Source organism: Vipera ursinii (genome assembly GCF_947247035.1).
Source record: "Vipera ursinii genome assembly, chromosome: 2".
NCBI lineage: Eukaryota > Metazoa > Chordata > Lepidosauria > Squamata > Viperidae > Vipera > Vipera ursinii.
Window position 1 is genome coordinate 123720974 of NC_139513.1, and position 20294 is coordinate 123741267.

Below are 20294 nucleotides of genomic sequence, written 5' to 3' on the forward strand. Positions count from 1 at the left end.
ATAAATACCTGTTGTAGGCACTAAGATAATCTCTTGTTAATTCACTCAGAGGTACGAGTCAGTTTTAGACCCCGTTTGGTACAGGGCTAGAAACTGGGAGTTCTTGAGTTATAGTTCTGCCTTAGGCATGAAGCCAGCTGGGTGACTTTGAGTCAATCATTCTCTGTCAGCACTAAGAAGAAGGCAGTGGCAAACCACTTGGTAAATCTTAACAAGAAAACTTCAGTGGCTTACACAGTCAAGACTGGCTCAAATGCACCCCCCAAATGATGCTGAAAAGGTTTAGTGGAACTGTTAGATAAGTGTGCAGAGGTGTACAGTTTTAAAAGCAGAAATATATACATATGATGTTGTACATGCCTATCATGCTACTGCGCTCCCTTTCAGATAAAGCAATATTATGCTAAGTGGAGAAAAAGATAGTTCTGTAATAAAAGAAATCAGAGGCTGATGATAAGAGAAAAGATTAGCGTCTAAGTAAATGTAGTTTATACGACTCCATTGTATGTTCCTTTTTATAGTGTTTGTAATATTGTAAACTACCATTGCTTTTACCATATCCATAGATTGCCTCACATATAGCCCTTCCTTCCTTAAACTTCTCATCTTTCTTTTTTTTGAGCATCTCAACAACTATAACTTTCTCAGTCTTTAGCCTCCTTCATCTATTTGTTCTGCAATCCTCATTCTTTTTTTTATGTGACCAAATCCTTGTAATACAATACACTTACTTTACACTGATCTCTCACTTCTGTATTTTCATTTGATATCAATTCATTCTTGACTGTCTCTGGGCAGTATGTAACCTATGCCTACCACGATGAAATTAACATCATGTTTCACTTGACATAACTAATATCCACTTCCATATAACAGTGGACAGAAATATATTTTAAAGTACCCATTTTTGCTTCTTCCATGAACCATTGTAGTAGATCATATACATTTCCCTAACTTTCTATCAAGGATCTACATATGTTAAAATTTATCTATCAGTTTTCCCATCTGTAGTAATCGTTCTTTCAATTTATACAAATTTATCCATCGGCTCCATTTTGTTTGCCATTTATGTGTTTTTGCAATCCATTTTTTCCTGTAGTTTTTGCATTCACCACTGTTACTTTTTTTTGTACAGTGTAAGTAACAATAAAGTATTCATGCCATCAGTCATGGATACAGTCTTCCCTCTTCTATTACGGGGTTTAATCTTGTCATTTCCTTGCAAAACATTTTTATTACCATAAAAAATCACTGCCTTTCGAAAATCTTAATTGTGTCTTGCTCTTTTAAACAATATTCTTTGTACTTTTTTTCTCCATATACATGTACAATATTTTTCTCTGAATTTTTGATAGCAATCTTTTCATTAACATTTTCTTTGACCTAATAGTTTCATTAAATATCATTCTTCATATTTCCAATAGTGCTATTCTCTATGTTTCAATACCACTGTTCCAAGTGGTATCTCCACCCTCTTTCTAGTTATTCACTAGGAAGATTACTGTATTTTTTCTTTTATAAAGGATAAATACATTCTCCCCTGCAGTTGATCTTTCATTTTTTTCAGTTTTCTTTTTTCTTTTTCTTCCGGAACTACGTTCCCTGAAACACTTCTCCCAAAATGCCCTATCACAAACACAGAATTTTTTATCAGCCTTTTACCTTCATTACTTTTATCAAGTCAGTGATGTGTATGGATTAATAAACTTAATCTAAGCCCCCAATTCAAAGCCAAATATCTTTCTAAGTACGAGGTCACCTCCTTCATTTTACAGTGTCCAAATCATCAATTTGTCTACCTTATACACTTGGAATACTGCATTCAGTTTTGATCACCACAATATAAAAAAGATGTTGAGACTCTAGGAAGAGTACAGTGAAGACCAACAAAGATGATTACGGGACTGGAGGGTAAAACATATAAAGAACGGTTGCTGGAATTGGGTAGGTCTAGTTTAATGAAGAGAAGGACAAGGGATGACATGATAGCAGTGTTCCAATATCTCAGGGGTTGCTACATAGAAGAGGGAATCAAGCTATTCTCCAAAGCACCTGAAGGCAGGACAAGAAGCAACGGATGGAAACTAAGCAAACTAGAACTAAGGAGAAATTTCCTGATAGAACAATTAATCAGTGCCTGCCTCCAGAAGTTTTTAAGAAGAGACTGGACAACCATTTGTCTGAAATGGTATAGGGTTTCCTGCCTGAACAGGGGGTTGGACTAGAAGACCTCCAAGGTCCCTTCCAACTCTATTGTTGTTGTTGTTGTTGTTGCCTTCTATCTTTTCCTACCAATCCACTCATGTCACTTAATTTTTTTTTAAAAAAAATCAGAATTGTGTACACTTTTTCTCAAATTTATCTGTCTTTCTTTATCACTGTTGAAGTACTAGCTGATACTTTTTCACATAAATTTTGTTGCATTATGAGGAAAATGCCTTAATTTGGGGTAAAATCCCAAATACTACAGTTGGCTCTCTATGCTCATGAGATACATTTTTCATATCCAGCCCACACATTCAAATAGTACTTTCCTAAATACTATATCATTTTGGCATTTTAGAAAGCATCATAGACAGAACTATTTTGGTGGAGCTTTCTGTCCTATGGGTGTGACTTTATAGAAAATTGGCCATTTTCTTATTTTGTATGTTTTCTTTAACGTGTAAATGAGGGACAGAGACATCAACTCCATGAGAAACAAATTATAAGGGTCACAGACAAAGGACGTACTTGTAGAAACAAACACTGATGGGAAAAATAGGACAGATATCCTGAAAGATACGATAGAAACACCACAGGTAAAAGTAAATAAAGGTGGGACAGAATTGCTGAAGATAGAAAGGGAAACAGGCATATATAGGCATATAGAAGAGATAACAGTAATGTAAAGGAGAATATTTGTAGCTCAAGGTTGAAATGAGGGATCCTTGGTGCTCTCTGAGCTTGGTTATTTTCTTGCAGACATGTCACTGATGATGTTAACTAGTTAGGTAATAAAACGTGTGCAAGAAAACAGCTAAGCTCAGAGAGCACCGAGAACTCTTCATATAGAAGTGAATAAGAAGACAAGGTTCAATTCTCCTGTTTAATTGATTCACAAGTAGTTTAGTTAACTTGGAAGCAAATTCTTTTCTCATAAAAAATGGGGAATGGAAGATCATGCCCACTAAAGATTCACTTATTGTAGAGATTCCCAATGGGAAATGGGCAAGTACTTCCTTCTTCCTAAGTTTTATTACTGAAGGGGTGCTCCCCCACTCTGCTGCCCAGTGCACCATAGAATGATTTGCTCCATAAATTTATATTAAAGAAGGAAAAAAATGCATTATCAAAATTCAGCCAGAAACTGCATACCCACCATGACATATACTCTCTTCATTGAAGAAACAGCCTTGTCTGCTGTTAATCAATTTCCTTTTGTAAGGAGCCCTATAGTAATAAAGAATCTGGTAAGACATGGGCTTCCATATTCTGCAACTAATTTTTGGTAGGAGAAAGATCAAGTCAATAAACATCCTGCTTGGCTCTTATTTTGGGGTATATAATTTTACAGGTGGCTCAGGGGCCCAAGTACAGTAATATTTACAGACCCTACTTTGGCCATCCAATCAATAGAAGATAGTTCTTTTAGTGCTGATATAAGTAAGACAGAGTAGTGTTGATTCATTTAGACTTACCGTAGGTACACCCTTATTTCACTAGAGTTTTTTCATTATAATATCAAAGTGTAAATATAAGAATGCAAATTGCTTAGCAAATTATAAGTCTATTAAGAATAAGTTCTACATTAAATAAATTGCTGACCATTTGTTAATTGTATACTCCATCAGGAGCTGTTGTTCCTGATCACTGTCCAAAGCAGAACTGTGTTTTAGAAGATTAAGTCTGCCAGATCAAATGTTCTTACAAATTTGAGGTGTGTTATTATTTATTTTTTTAATTAATATTTTAAAAAATACCAAAAGTGAAGGATTTCTTCAACATCACCCACTAAATAAGATGCAAATAGGGCAATAGAATGTGGGTCTGCTATAGGCTACACTAGGTTGTTTTGAAAGTCCAGTATCTGTATCGTTTTACTAATTATAGTTCAGAGGGAAACTAAATCCTGTTCTCTAAAACAGGACACACTAAATGTCTTGGAGAGACAGCATTAGTTCGTTGATCAGAGAAATGCTTTTCATGATGATTACTCTAAAACTATTAATAAGACATCCTAAAATTTTAGATTCAGTCTTCTATGTGAAGAAAGCATATCCTGAAACACAAAAGTGTTCTATACAAAAGGTGATTGTTAAATCTTGATGTGAAGACATCCAATGACCTCCAAGGTCCCTTCCAATTATTATTATTATTATTATTATTATTATTATTATTATTATTATTATTATTATTATTATTATTATTATTATTATCATTATTATTATTATTATTATTCGCACAGCCAGATGTTCAGACTAGATTTGGCATTTTTGTCTACCTATTGAGTCCTTACCAAGGACCTGGGATAGGCAGATGTGGTTGTTTGATGGTATTATAGATATTGTCACAGGATGGAAGCAGTTCCTAGTAAGGCCACCTTTTGCAATTGACTAATGGCGAATTTGTCAATGCCAGTGGTGTTCAAGTGGTGCTGCAGTTGTTTTGGGATTGCACCCAAGGCGCCTATTACTAATGGTACTACCCTTGCTTGCCTTTGCCACAGTCTTTTTATTTCTATTTGTAGGCCTTTGTATTTTGTTATCTTCTCCAGTTCTTTCTCGTCTATTCTGCTGTCTCCAGGCACTGCCACATCCAGACTTTTTTGTCTTTCTTAGTGATAATTGTTAAGTCCGGGGTGTTATGTTGCAGGTGCTTGTCTGTTTGAGCAGTTTAACTTTATCATTTTGTATGACTTTCTCTATTTTATGATCCCACCAGTTCTTGCTTACAGGCAAATGATATTTCTGGCAAATCGTCTTGCAGCAGCTTACCAGGTGGTCCACTGTTTCTTCAGCTTCTTTGCATAGGCGGCACTTACTGTCTGTTGCTGTCTTCTCAATTTTGACATTGTATGCATTTGTCCTTAAGGTTTGGTCTTGTGCAGCTAGAATTAGTCCCTTGGTGTCTTTCTTCAACTTTCCAGTTCCTAGCCATTGCCAGGTCTTGTTATTATCTGCTTTCTCAGCTATTTTTTTTTTAATGTACTGGCCATATAGTGCTTTGTCTTCCCATGCCTCTATTCTGTTCTTCATTTGGTCTTTCCTGTAGGCCAGTTTGGTCTCTCCAGTATTCAGCAAGCCTTCCTGATATACTAATTTCAGTGCATCTTCATCGTTGTTCTTCAGATATTCTTCCAAAGCCATTTTTTCTTCTTCAACCATCTGATGTACTTGCAGCATTCCATGTCCACCTATTTGCCTTGGTAGATAAGAGTCTGTCAATGTCACTGCGTGGATGAAGGGTATTATTATTATTATTATTATTATTATTATTATTATTATTATTATTATTATAATACATGAAACTCAGTCAAATGAACATTCAAATTGACTGGCACTAATGGTTGACACGGGTTGCAGCCAGCATCCTAGGTATCAACCAGGTATCTCCTTAAAATGTAAGATGTTCCAAGTAGTGCAGTTTTTTTTTTAGCTTTGCTGGAGTTATTGCAGGAAGCTGCAGTTTCTTGATGTATTTTGCAAAGTTTGTGGACATAGTTCCCAGTGCCCCAATGACAATGGGTATCACTGTTACATGTTTCATCCATAATCACACAGTTTTGATGGCCAGGTCACGGTATTTCGTAATTTTTTCCAGTTCTTTTTCTTCGACTCTGGCATCTCCTGGTACAGCGATGTCAATCAGCTGTACAATTATTATTATCATTATCATTATCATCATCATCATTATCATTATAATAAAATTTATTTATTTATTTATTTATTTGATTTATATACCGCCCTACTCCTAGAGGACTCAGGGCGGTGTACAGGGCAATAAAATAAGAATACATTAGATAAATAATTTTAAAACCCAAATCCATCAGGCCAGGCCGGCTTGTTCGAATAGATAGGTTTTTAGATCACGCCGGAAGGAGCGAAGGTCGGGGGCCATCCGGAGTTCAGCTGGTAAGTGGTTCCAAAGGATTGGAGCACCCACCGAGAATGCTCTCCCCCTGGGGGGTCACCAGCCGACATTCTCTGACCGGTGGTACCCTGAGGAGGCCCTCTCTGTGGGAACGTATAGGACGGAGGGACGATGACGCCGGCAGTAGGTGCTCCTGTAGGTAATCCGGACCCATGCCATGTAGGGCTTTGTATGTCATTACCAGCACCTTGAATTTCACTCGGAAGATAACTGGAAGCCAGTGCAGCTCACGGAGCAGAGGTGTAATATGGGAGTATCGGGAGACCCCCAAAAGAACTCGTGCAGCTGCACTCTGTACCAGCTGAAGCTTCCGAGTGGTTCTCAAGGTTAGCCCCATGTAAAGAGCGTTGCAGCAGTCTAGACGAGAGGTCACAAGTGCATGGGTGACTGTACGTAAGGCATCCAGGTCCAGATACTGCATGCTTTCATCTTGATGATGTAGCTTGTGGCAATAAAATCAAAAGGTTCCCCTCATGTGAACTGGAATAATTGTCTCACAACTACTCATGATTTTAAAGCCTCTTATTATTAACCTATTATGTAACTTAATTAAAATATACAAAACAGAACATAAGTATCTTGCTGGATCATACCAATGTTTATTTAATTTGGGATCTTGTTGTTTCTCTCAAAATGACTATCAGGAAATATCTATTGGAAACCCACAAGCAGAACAGGGTAATAGTCCTGTTTCCCCCCCTTCCCTTGGGACTGGTAATCAGATCATGTAGTACATAGTCATTGATTGTTTTAACTTATATAAATTTGTGTAACCCTCTTTTGAAATGGCAGCATGGTGGCTCAGCGATTAAGACACTTAGGCTTGTTGGCTGGAAAACCGGCAGCCCAGGTGCAAGACTTAAGCACCATGCGATGGAGTGAGCTCCTGTCCTTGCCCCAGCTCCTGCCAACCTAGCGGTTTGAAAGCATGCAAGTGCAAGTAGATAAATAAGTACCACTTTGATGGGAAGATAACAGCACTCCGTGATATCATGCTGGCCACATGACCTTGGAAATGTCTTTGGACAACACTAGCTCAATGTCCTTGAAACAGAGATGAACACCGCTCCCTATAGTCGGCAATGACTAGGGGAGTAAAATCCACAGGGACTCCTCTTTTGAAATGGCTATACTATTTAGCTTTAAGATTATAAAGGTTTGTTTACCTTTTAAAGATGATGAGTTCTATGGCTGTATAGTGCTTCTATTCTATTCTGAAATGAATACAGTACTCTTTGGTGACTTATTAAAGCAAGTCTTTTTTCAGGAAGAATAATAATAGAACAGAACAGAACAGAACAGAAGAATAGAATAGAATAGAATAGAATAGAATAGAATAGAATAGAATAGAATAGAATAGAATAGAATAGAATAGAATAGAATAGAATAGAATAGAATTCTTTATTGGCCAAGTGTGATTGGACACACAAGGAATTTGTCTCAGGTGCATAAGCTCTCAGCAATAAGTGATAATCATGAACATAGTCATCATAAAAATACATTCATAATTCATAAGATAGTCTTAATAATAGTCATAGTCATAAATAAACAATCAACCTAAATCATACTAGGATATTAAATAAAACAATATTAATTGTAAGATACAAGCAACAAAATAATAGTCATAAGGAGATAAGGAGATAGGTAATAGAAAAGATGAGAAAAATAATACTAATACAGTCTTACTAGATAGTTTGACAGTGTTGTAGAAATTAGTTGTTTAGCTGAGTGATGGCATGGGAGAAAAAACTGTCCTTGTGTGTAGTTGTTCTGCTGTGCAATGCACTATAGCATCATTTTGAGGGTAGAAGTTGAAACAGTTTAGGTCCAGGATGTGAGGAGTCTGTAGATATTTTCACAGCCTTCTTTTGGCTCGTGCATTATACAGGTCCCCAATGGAAGGCAGGTTGGTAGCAATTGTTTCCTCAGCAGTGAGACTTGGGAGTAGGTAGGAATATGAATACAGTACTCATTGGTGACTCATTAAAGCAAGTCTTCTTTCAGGATCTGTTTCCACAGTAGCCACACAATCCTAGAAACAGATGCACTTACTTTAATGAGTGGATATAAGGTTTGAATTTGTGCTGTTGTGGATTCCGGTGCATTTTTTGTACTAAATCCAAAACACTGCAGAGCCCTATGTGCCACTTCTATTTCAAACAATTTAAGTGGCTGCTCATTTATCATCGCCAAATATTATATGTTTATACCTGTTTTGGGGTGGACAAAGAGGATGCTCATGCAGTATCTGGATGTGATTGTGTATAATCATTTCTTGCTGTTCTGATTTCTTTCCCTTACCTGAGAAATCCTTCTATCATTTGTCATTTAATTTTAATTTCCCTGACATAGTGAATATTATTAACAATCATTGCAATATTTTTTTTCAAATCGCTGACCTAATTCAGAACAGATTGGTTTATTTGTTCATTCATGAATTCAAAACCCATTAAATATTTGGTCCCAATAGATTTTAGTTGGCACTTTTTAATTACAGAATTTCATCTATTACAATTTCTAAAATTGCTAAACTATTACAGCATTTTTCTCCAGCTCTGGAGTAAATTGGAAATATGCATCAAAATGATTTACTTTCTTCTTTAATAACACATCAAATATTTAGGTAAAATCATTGCTAAAAAAACATCATTTAAAATATTAATATGAGTTGTATATAATCTCACTGACTTTTTAATTGTTAGAATCCATTTTAACAAACACTGCAGAATCAATATTTTGATGCCATCTCGCTATTAGGCCATTTATGTATGCTTTCTATTGGACATTAATGTTATCAGTTCTCCTGAGAGCTCCAGACGGCACTATCTAGAATATTGCATCTTCTTTAACATGACTAGATAGAATTCATTTTTAATCTCCTTTCCAAGGATAGAGCCATCCTGCTTCTCATATCAGACCTGCCTAGAGAGAAGAATATATGGGACAGGCAGGAGCTCTTGAGTCTGGCTATTTTTTAAATGAGTAACAGTTGTAAATTGAATCTGGCTTCCCCATTGACTTTGCTTTCAGAAGGTCGCAAAAGGGACCACGTGATCCTGGGACAGTCCAACTGTTATAAATATGAACCAATTGCCAAGAGTCCAAATTTTGATTACGTGACTATGAGGATGTTACAATGGTCATCAGCCTGAAAAATGGTCATAAGTCACTCTTTTCAATATTGTAACTTCAGTCATTAAACAAATGTTTGTAAGTTGATGGCAACCAGTACTTAGAATCTAAATCGGGTTTTGACTAAGTTTATACAAAATAGTTGATCTTTTCTTTATTATTCTCTATTTAGCTTCTGCAAGTCTTGGTAAAAGACATCTAACTTAATGAATGTTATTTAAAATTGTTATAAATATGAACCAATTGCCAAGAGTCCAAATTTTGATTACGTGACTATGAGGATGTTACAATGGTCATCAGCCTGAAAAATGGTCATAAGTCACTCTTTTCAATATTGTAACTTCAGTCATTAAACAAATGTTTGTAAGTTGATGGCAACCAGTACTTAGAATCTAAATCGGGTTTTGACTAAGTTTATACAAAATAGTTGATCTTTTCTTTATTATTCTCTATTTAGCTTCTGCAAGTCTTGGTAAAAGACATCTAACTTAATGAATGTTATTTAAAATTGTAGATTCACTTAGAAAAAAATCAAAAGAATCTCCAAATAGAATGTATTTTAAATTTTGGAACAAATCCATATCAGTAATGTAGAGTAAATAACATAGGGAACATACCCAAATAGTAAATGTTCCTTCCTGTTTGTGTTTGAATAGTACTATATGTCTCTGAAATTTCAGTGAATCCAAATTTATTGTATATGCATAATATTGCATCATATAATGTTAATATTATGTAGATATCTTACTTTAAGATTGCCAAATTTCATGATGTCCTTCCAACCACTTAGATAAATGAGACAATTGCTTACTTGTTTTCTTTAAAATAAAACAATTAAGGAGATCAATTTGGAGCTGTTTTATTTTTAAGACTTGAACATGAACTAGAAGAACTGAAAACAAACTGGGATTCTCAAATAGCTCATATATCCAAGGAGACAGTTTCAAAGAATTTGCAGATTCACACACAGCAAGAAGAAATAGTAAAGATGAAAGCAGAACTGATTGCCTTAAATCAAGATATTGAAAGGTGAATTATTTTTCTTATTAAATCCTTGATTTTTCAAAATTTTTATTCATAATTAATCTTGGGTTATACCACTAGTGGGCAGCCTTTGACCTGCATGTTGTCCTATGGTAGGGAAGGTGTGTGCTGTCAGGGTCAAAAAGTCAAGATGGAAGGTACAGCTGTGCATGTAATGATATGTATTGAAAAGGGATGGGCTTACTACTTTATCTTTTCTTATACTGCATGGATGCTTCTGCCCCCCAGCATCACATTTGCTACAGCCCAGTATCTAGAAATTGATTTACAGAATCATGGTGACAAAATGGATGAATTTCAGCAGTACCATTTTTTCTCCTTAAGAATTAAGGATGGAAATCTGAATAGTTTGCCAGAGGCGTCCTATTCCCTTCCCAACTGTAGCCTTCGGCAAAAAGATTTTGCAGGTGACATTTTTCAAATCAAAAGACAGCCTTGGGGTGGGGAGGGGGGGGAGGAAGGAAGGGTTCTGATGCTCCTGCCAGATTCCCACAAACTCCTTGGGGACGCCAGCAAGAAGTCGGAAGTCCCCTGCTTTTTTACTCACTTTGATCATTATATTTCTCTGTTTAGGTCAGGAAATATCTCTGAAACAGTGACCCAATGGGACACTGGTTGTCTATGCTATATACCTCAGAGTTCAAGAGATGAAGTGAGATTCTAAGACTGATTGCTTTCGTTATGTGATGCTCTGCTTCAACATTCTGATGTTTTTCTCTCTTAAAAGAACAGAGTTGTAAGGTCAAAGAAAGTTATGCTGAGCACGCTGATATCATTGCCTAGTCAGTCTCAGAAAACTTCAGATATGTCATGAACACAATTAATCAAGGGTTGGCCAGCTAAGAGCTATGACACTAAAATTGAGAATCACCCCGATGATAATATCATCAAGGGTGAATAAGGACATCTAGAAGGCCAATGTGAACAGGTGTGGTATATGGGATAGAGAGTCAGTCTAGATTTGAGTAAACCCAAGTTTCTAATCCTACTGAGACATGAAGCATGCGGGATAACTTTGGAGGACTCACTGCAGTTCAGCTTAACTAGTATCTCAGAACTGCTGTGATGATATAATGATGGATGGAAGAAGCCATGTAAACCACCTGGAGTTTACATGGAGGAGAGAGTCTGCAACATGCAAATAAATTGGTATTATGTTCAGGCAGAAAAAAAAGTTCAAACTTCTTACTGAACGTTCACACTTCATATACTATACACTGTATATTAACTTTATGTGAATGCAGATTCAATTTTTGTGTGTGTATTTCACAGCAGTGCCATATTTTTGCAGCTTTCTATTTTCTTCCATATTTTATCTACATGAATGTTTTAAACTGTTTTAAACTGTTTTTAAAATGCATTGTTTTCGTAGCATTGTAAACATTAAGTTTCTTCTAAATTAATATTTAAGTGATGTCGTTTTTTTACTTTGTATTAGATATAAGCAACAACTTTCACTCGCAATAGAGAAAGAAGAGAGTTTGGAAAGAGCTAAAGTGCAAGGAGAACTGGAATGGCAGCGGCGATGTGAGAATGCTGAAAGGAATCAGTATCACAAATCAGAGGCTCTGATACAGAACCTGTCAACAGCTAGGGACCAGGTCAGCATTTCTAGCAGCTTAAGCAGAGGGTATTGCGACATCTTTCATGATGGAATATTTGATGCTTTGGGTTTTATGCTTCTATGCTTCTAACAACTACGTCAGATGTTCCATCTTACTGACAGGATTAGTGCTCTCTCACTGTAATTTGTTGGGTCTGTTTTGACCTGTAGCAGGTGATTTATTTTTAATAATTTATGTACAGTTGTATGCAACACCGCTAGATTTCAATTTAAGATTTGAAAGCTGTAACCAGCAAGATTGTCTACAGATGTGAGTAGAGCATCATTTCGATACCAGTTAGAGAAAATTGCAGCTTGCTTGGTTACAGTTTTTAAGTCGCAAGACCTGTTCTATCTAGGAGCAAGTCTTTTTCTCTCCACCTATAGTCTGTTAAAAATAGGTCCAAATTCAAATATATATTGGAACTGGAAAAGCAATAGCTGCTGACAGTGACCCATCTCCATGATTGAATGCTGAACATCTGAAAGTATAGTGTGATGTCAGAGTCTAGCTTTATTTTTATTAGTTTATTTTTACAATGTTAGCTGCCCAGCATCATCTGTAGTTGGGTGGCACCTATACTGAATAAATTAATTAAATTAAATTTATTAATGTAAATAAAATTAATTTATTAACATCTTAAGTTTCTATAAGAGTTAAACATAACATCTGTAAAAAGCATAAACCATATAAATCCAGTATCAGAATAAGCAGCACTCCCATTATTTATCATAAATTAAACTGTAGAAAAGCAATTTTGACTACACTTTAGGATATTGTTAGTGGGAGTCCTATTTTTTTTTAATCCCATTTATATCCCGCCCTTCTCCGAAGACTCAGGGCGGTTTACAATCTAAAGCACAAATCAATGTGCTTAGCAATAGCCTTCATTCTATGTATATGCCTGCTTATTAGGGCTTTTGCACACAAACACCCAGCGGCATTATTACAAAGTCAGCTTATTGCCCCCAACAATCTGGGTCCTCATTTTACCTACCTCGGAAGGATGGAAGGCTGAGTCAACCTTGAGCCTGGTGGGACTCGAACCTGCACTAATTGCAGGCAGCTGGTGTTACTTAAGGAGGCATTAGCCCACTGCTCCACCAAGGCTCTTGGTTCTCCAAAGGTTAACATTTCCATACTAATGCCTAAATACCTAAATAGAATTTTTTTTAAAAAAAAGTATCTAGAAGCCTCCTGATAGACAATGTATTATCTACAAACATGAGCTTACTGTATCTGGCACTGGCAACTCTCATATAGTTTGCCGCTATATTCTGCACCAGCTGCAGCTTCCGTGTAGTCTGCCAAGTCAGCCTATATGTAGTTCATTTCAGTAATCAAATTAAAGGATGGTAAGGCCATGGGTAATTTACCAGATTAAATTTTATATATCTACAGGCAGTCCTCCACTTATGATCATCAATGTGCCTAGAATTGTGGTCATGAGTTGTGGCAGTCACTAAGCAGGTCGCCACCTGACCGTGCCTAATGTTATGACCTTTTCTGCAGCTTGTTAAGTGAACCTGTTTTAATAATGGGAATTTTTTTGCCAGAAACTGGAAGTAAATGGTGGAAACCACCAAAATAAAAAAAATGCTGAAAATCACAGTTATGTGACCATAGGATGTTGCAAATGGCTGTAAATGTAAGTCACTTGCCAAGTGCCCAAAAGGCTGTCAGAATTCCAGAACCGTTTTATAAGTAACTCTGGAGAGATCTGTTGAATGATCTCCAAGTCATTAATGAGGACTAACTGTAATGGGATATCAAATGGACAAGAGGATAAGGGTGAATCTTTCAAAAACTCTTCTAGAGTTGCTTTACTGTAACTTTTTTATAGGCTACTGCTGCACTAAAAGAAAAGGAAGAAAAATTGCATGGATTAGAGGTACTGTTGTCTACTGTAACTCTTGAAAGAGACCAAGCTTGTCAGCAACTTCACTTGCTAAAAGAGAAACAGGTTGGAATTACTTAACATTATTTATTGAATAGAGCTAAAGTTGTAGTCAGTATTATTCTGCAGGAGAAAACAGAAACATTTAATCAAACTATTTTATTCCATTAATGCAAAAATTTATTGGATACTTCTCATTAAAATTGCATTAAACGTGACAAAGTACTTTCATGAAATAATTTCTAAATATAATAGATTAGCTTTTGTTTTTATATATGCACATACAAAATGGTTTGCTGCATATTCAGACATGCAGATGGTACCAAGTTAGATTGGTTAATATTGTACTTTAGAAGACAAAATCAAAACTCAAAATGGACTGGACCAAATCCAAAAATAATGATACTAATTGTGATAAGAATAAAGATTACAAATTCAAATCTATAGGTAGTTTTCACTTAATAACTCTAACTGGGCCTCAAATTTTTATTGATAAGCAAAATTGTCATTAGGCAAAATGTCACATGACCATGTACTGTACTGTAGCTTAGCAGTGGCAGTTCTGATAGTCCCAGTTGCGGACATTAGTTAAGGACATCACACACACACACACACACACACACACACACAATGTACATATTATAAAACATTGTTTTTAAAGACTTTAATGTACCTTTTATGCTTATTAATTGACTATACCTCACCTTCTTTATACTGGTATATGATCATAATAAAGATTTGATTTGATGTATGTGAATTCAGTAATTTCTCACTCAGTGAGGGAAACTGCCTCTCCTTTGTCAGGTTGTTTGATTATAGTGTCAATTGATTTGCTGCATTGTTCAGTCTTACGTTGGCCAAACTCTTTTCTGCTGTAAATGATCCAGAGGAAGGCCAACAGAATGAAATTTTATTTTTTTTTATTGAAAAGTTTTTCAATACATTTTATCTTTAACAACCCCTCCCCCCCACCCCCTACCCAACCCTCCCCCCTCCCCTTCCCCCTCCCCATCCCCGACTTCCCAGAGCTAAATACAAGGTATAAAAGTAAAAACAATAATAAACAACCATATGCTAACAACAATAAGCTATTAAGTCTATCGCGCTCTAGCTCATATAAAATGACTACAAGCAATACTAATATCACATCAATACTTATACAAATGCTAAATAAAACTTTTTTGTCCCATATTTATTCTGGATGTAATCAATCCATTTTTTCCACTCCGTAATATAACGTTGTTGCGAATGATCTTTCAAGCACGCCGATATCTTTGCCATTTCCGCCAGGTCAGAAACTTTTAAAGTCCATTCTTCTATAGTCGGCAGTTCCTCCTTTTTCCAATATTGACCTACTAAAAGTCTTGCTGTCGTAATTAAGTTCAACATCAACTTAGTGTCCACAACAGTAGTATCAGTAATTATGCCTAGTAAAAACAATTGCGGACAAAACTTTATCCTTTTCTTAAATATCTTTTGCATATTCCACCAGATTTTAATCCAAACAGCTTTAACCTTTTTACAGGTCCACCATATATGAAAGTACGTTGCATGTTCGCCACCACACCTCCAACATTTAGGTTGATAGTTCGGATACATACTTGCAAGCTTTTTAGGATCTAAATGCCACCTGTAAAACATTTTATAAAAGTTCTCTCTTAAATTTTGAGCTTGCGTAAATTTTACGTTCCTCACCCAGATCTTTTCCCAAGTATCCATTGTAATAACTTCTTGGATATTCTGAGCCCACTTTATCATACAATCTTTAACAAGTTCTGTTTCTGAGTCAATTTCTATCAATGCAAGATATATCCGTTTGATATGTGCTGGACCCTGATTTCTAATTTGCTTTACCAGATTTTCATCAGTCATTGAAAAACCAATTTTCTGATCTTCTTTCCACCTGGCCCGTAGTTGCCCATATTGAAACCAGGTTTGAACAATCTTCCCTTCTCGCAGAAAATTATACGGCTTCAAACACCATACGTTCCTCTCCAAACTTAGGATTTCCTTATATGTAATCACATCATGTTTGAACCCAACATTTATGTTTTCTATTGCGTGTTTCGGTATTGCCCATAAAGGTATCTTGTAATTTAACTTATGTCTATACTTTTTCCAAACTCTCAACAAAGCATGTCTTAAAATATGCACCTTAAACACATTATCTACCTTCTTATCATACAATAAATATGCATGCCAACCAAATAACAAGTCGTGGCCTTCAAGATTTAATAATCTCCCTTGTGTTAAATTAATCCAATCACTTATCGCTGACAACGCCGCAGCTTCATATTTAAAATTGGGCATTTTAAGACCACCTCTTTCACGCGTGTCCTGCATAATCTTAAATTTAACTCGTGGCCTTTTCCCTGCCCATACAAATTTATTGATACCCTTTTGCCATTCCTCCAGATTTGAGTCCTTTTTAAGAATAGGTATCATTTGAAATAAAAATAAAAATTTCGGCAAGACATTCATTTTCACTGCTGCAATTCTTCCCAATAAAGACAATTGTAATTTTTTCCAACTATCCAATTCTTTTTGAACTTTTCCCCATAACTTTTCATAAAGAATGAAATTTTAAAAAAGGAGCTCAGGTCAAATACATGGAGGAATTTCCTGATGGTTGAAGTTCCTAAGCACTTTTGCAGGTAAAATTAAAGGTAAATGTAGAATAGTGATGCACTCCCTCATGTTGGAGGTTTTCAAATGGGGACTAGATAGCCACCTGTCATGAATGGTTCAGTAGATTCCTAGACTGTGTAGTCAATCGACTAATTAGTACAAGGGTATCAAACTGCTGGCCCACAGGCCAGATGTGTCATGCCGAAACTGTGCCCACCCCAACTCCGGCAATGGGGGAGAAATTGTGATACATCGCGACATGTCACGTGACGTTACGAGTTTGACACCCCTGAACTAGTCTATAATGCCCTTTCCAGCTCATATAGGATATGATTCTATGGAAATCAACATATAAATTATATACTTACAATTGTATAGAATTCTTTACAATGTGGGAATTATGTCAAGTTTCAATCAACACTGCTGGTTATAGTAGTAGTAATGGTAGGGGGCAGATTTGAGTTTACTGATTTTTGGGCTATTGTTGTAGGTCACAAAGTTTTCTAACTTAAATTTTTTTGGAAAAGTTCTGTCTCAATTTTTCTCACCTGATCTTCCAAGGTAGTTAAAAAAAAGTTATGCCTGGAATATTTCAGAGAAAGGATTCTAGGATTGAAAATGAGTCCTAATATGAATATACACCCAAATATATCCTTTATACCTTAATCCTAATGTTATGACTCTTAACAGTGATTCACAATTCTGCAGTTGATTCCTGCTAGTGGACTTTGGAACTCAAGTAAAAACCATAGTAAAATGTAGAAAACCTTTCATAAATCACATAAACCATCAAACTGAAATGAGATTGACTTGCAGGAGGTTTGTGATAAGATCTATTCCATGTGTAGCCTGGTCAGTAGTGGTCCTAGTTCTTTTAAAAGCAATACTAGCAATGATATTATTGATATTATTTATGGCTTTATTTACACTGTGTTGCTTCCATAGTGATTTTATGGATCATTTTAGTTTAGGCACTGAGATTCTCCAATTGGACAAATGAAGTAATACATTTTTTAAAAAAAAAAAAAGGAATGGATGATAAGTAGCACAAAGTGAAAAAAGGCCATGATAACTGAAATAAAACTTTTCCAAATTATTCCATTAAAAAGATCTTTAAAATGTTTTAAAGATTCAATGTTTAATTTTAATATCATATAATGCTGGCAAAGTGTAGCAGAAATTGTGCTGCTGAAATTTTTATAGCAACTGAGGAGGGAGCTCTGGAGAAGACACAATAACATTGGGAATTGAATGGTGACTGTGGGTTGCCCATCCCTAGGCTAGATAATTGCTGATTTCAGCTATTTTTAGGCTTACATCAATATGGCATTGTGGTTACCTTTGAAAGGTTTTATATTTCCTGAAAGGCTGGAGAAAAATAATTCTTTATTATTTGTGGAATCATTTGCATTACTCTTTATCCTTGAAGATTGTATTGCATGGGTAACTGGCTTTTAAAAGTTTATGATATACAACCAGAAATAGAAGTAATCCAATAATTCTTTGCAAAGAATTACCTTGTAAATCATTTAATAGATTTCTGTTGTTGTTGTTAGTTGCGGTGTCCGACCCATTGCGACCCCATGGACAAAGTTCCTCCAGGCCTTCCTGTCCTCTACCATCAGGCTGGTCTACCTGAATGCAAGGTCCGTAGCTAACAAAGCCCACCTCATTCGTGACCTAGTGGAGAGCGAGCATGCGGACCTGGCTTGCATCACGGAAACCTGGCTGGGCCCAGAGGGTGGTGTTCCTCTGGTTGACCTCTGCCCGCCAGGTTTCCAGGTGCTGCACCAGCCTCGGGCTCATGGGAGGGGTGGGGGAGTGGCAGTTATCATCAGGGAATCCCTTAGCCCGCGAGAGACCACCGTCCCTCAGATGGTCGGGTGTGAGTCTCTCCTACTGAGATACGGCCCAGGGGCGCAGTTGGGCCTGCTGCTGGCGTACCTACCACCTAATCGTGCAGCGGCGGCCCTGCCCGAGCTACTCGATGCCCTCTCAGGGTTGGTGGTTGAATTCCCAAGACTCATGGTCTTGGGCGACTTTAATCTACCGTCCCTGGGAGGATCGTCAGAACTGGCTCGGGAGTTCATGGCTTCCATGGCGGCCATGGACCTGTCGCAAATAATTTCTGGACCGACTCATGAGAGAGGCCACACCCCAGACTTGGTGTTCTTGTCTGGACGGTGGCGTGATGATATCGGTGGGGGCACCACAACTGTTACGCCCCTGTCATGGACCGATCACCACCTCCTGCGGCTAGACTTCCCCCTTGCCACCCCCCACCGTGGGTGCACGGTGCCAGTCAGATGGTACCGCCCTAGGCGCCTAATGGACCCTGATAAGTTCCAGGCAGCGCTTAGGGACACGCATGCACTCCCTGCTCACAGCTCGGCGGATGCCTTAGTGGAAGCCTGGGAAAAGGCAGCCACGGAGGCTCTGGACCGAGTTGTACCCTTGCGGCCTCTGACCCGGCGCAGATCCCAGCGAGCCCCATGGTTCACCGAGGAGCTCCGGGAGATGAAGCGTCGGAGACGGGGCCTAGAGAGCCGTTGGAGATCCAGCCGATCCGAATCCGACCGATTGCGACTAAGAATCCTCACCAGGTCTTATCTCGCTGCGATAAGGGTGGCAAAATCCAACTATTTTTCCACCCTCATCGCGTCCGCAGATAATCGCCCGGCTGCCTTGTTCAGGGTGACTCGCTCCCTATTAAACCAAGAGGTGAGGGAGGAACCCTTGCAGGGTCGAGCCGAGGAATTCGGTCAATATCTGCTGGATAAAATTGCTCGGATTCGAACTGGCCTGGACTCCAACTGGGCTGAGATGGAAGAACAAGACATGGACAGTCTTGTCGACGTCATCTGGGATGAATTTGATCCTGTAACTCCTAAGGAAGTGGACAGGATTATGAGAAGGTTGAGCTCCTCCACATGCTTACTGGACCCGTGCCCTTCCTGGCTGGCCTATGCAGCTCGAGAGGGGACACGTGGATGGTTCCTAGCGGTCATCTCTGCTTCTCTGAGTGAGGGTCACTTCCCCACCGCCTTGAAGGAGGCGGTGGTGAGACCTCTCCTCAAGAAGCCCACCTTGGACCCATCCTCTTTAAATAACTTTCGTCCAGTCTCCAATCTTCGCTTCCTTGTGAAGGTTGTTGAGAGCGTGGTGGCGCACCAACTTCCTCAGATCCTGGATGAAGCGGTTTATCTAGACCCGTACCAATCGGGTTTCAGGCCGGGCTACAGCACGGAGACGGCATTGGTCGCTCTGATGAATGATCTCTGGAGAGCCCGGGACAGGGGCTATTCCTCTGTCCTAGTCTTATTAGACCTCTCGGCGGCTTTCGATACCATCGACCATGGTATCTTGCTGCGACGCCTCAGGGGACTGGGAGTGGGAGGCACGGTTCTGCGTTGGTTCTCCTCCTTTCTCCAGGGTCGCTCGCAGTCGGTGCTGACAGGGGGACAGAGGTCGACCCCGAGGCCTCTCGCTTGCGGAGTCCCTCAGGGGTCGGTCCTCTCGCCTCTCCTGTTCAACATCTACATGAAACCGCTGGGTGAGATCATTTGCAGTTTTGGAGTAGGGTTCCATCAGTATGCTGATGACACCCAGCTTTTTATCTCAACTCCAAACAATATCAGTGATGCCTTAGACGTGATGTCCCGCTGCCTGAAAGCGGTCCGGGAATGGATGGGGAGGAACAGGCTTCAACTGAACCCGGACAAGACTGAATGGCTGTACATTCCGGCAAACCAGGATATTCAGAATGTCCCATTGCTTAACATCGGGGACATGTTACTACCCCCTGCTGATAGGGCCCGCAACCTGGGTGTCCTCCTAGACTCGCAGCTCTCCCTAGA

The 20294-nt window shown here is 38.2% G+C and overlaps 1 protein-coding gene across 1 annotated transcript in view; it reads left to right on the forward strand.

Moving 5' to 3' along the window:
- The window catches only part of CCDC57 (coiled-coil domain containing 57), a 68088-nt gene that overhangs the window by 11486 nt on the left and 36308 nt on the right, over positions 1–20294 (forward strand). The window contains exons 7-9 of the mRNA XM_083352987.1: positions 10135–10293; positions 11747–11909; positions 13756–13875. Of these exons, the coding sequence (XP_083209113.1) occupies positions 10135–10293; positions 11747–11909; positions 13756–13875 (442 nt within the window). The remainder of the gene's footprint in view (positions 1–10134; positions 10294–11746; positions 11910–13755; positions 13876–20294) is intronic.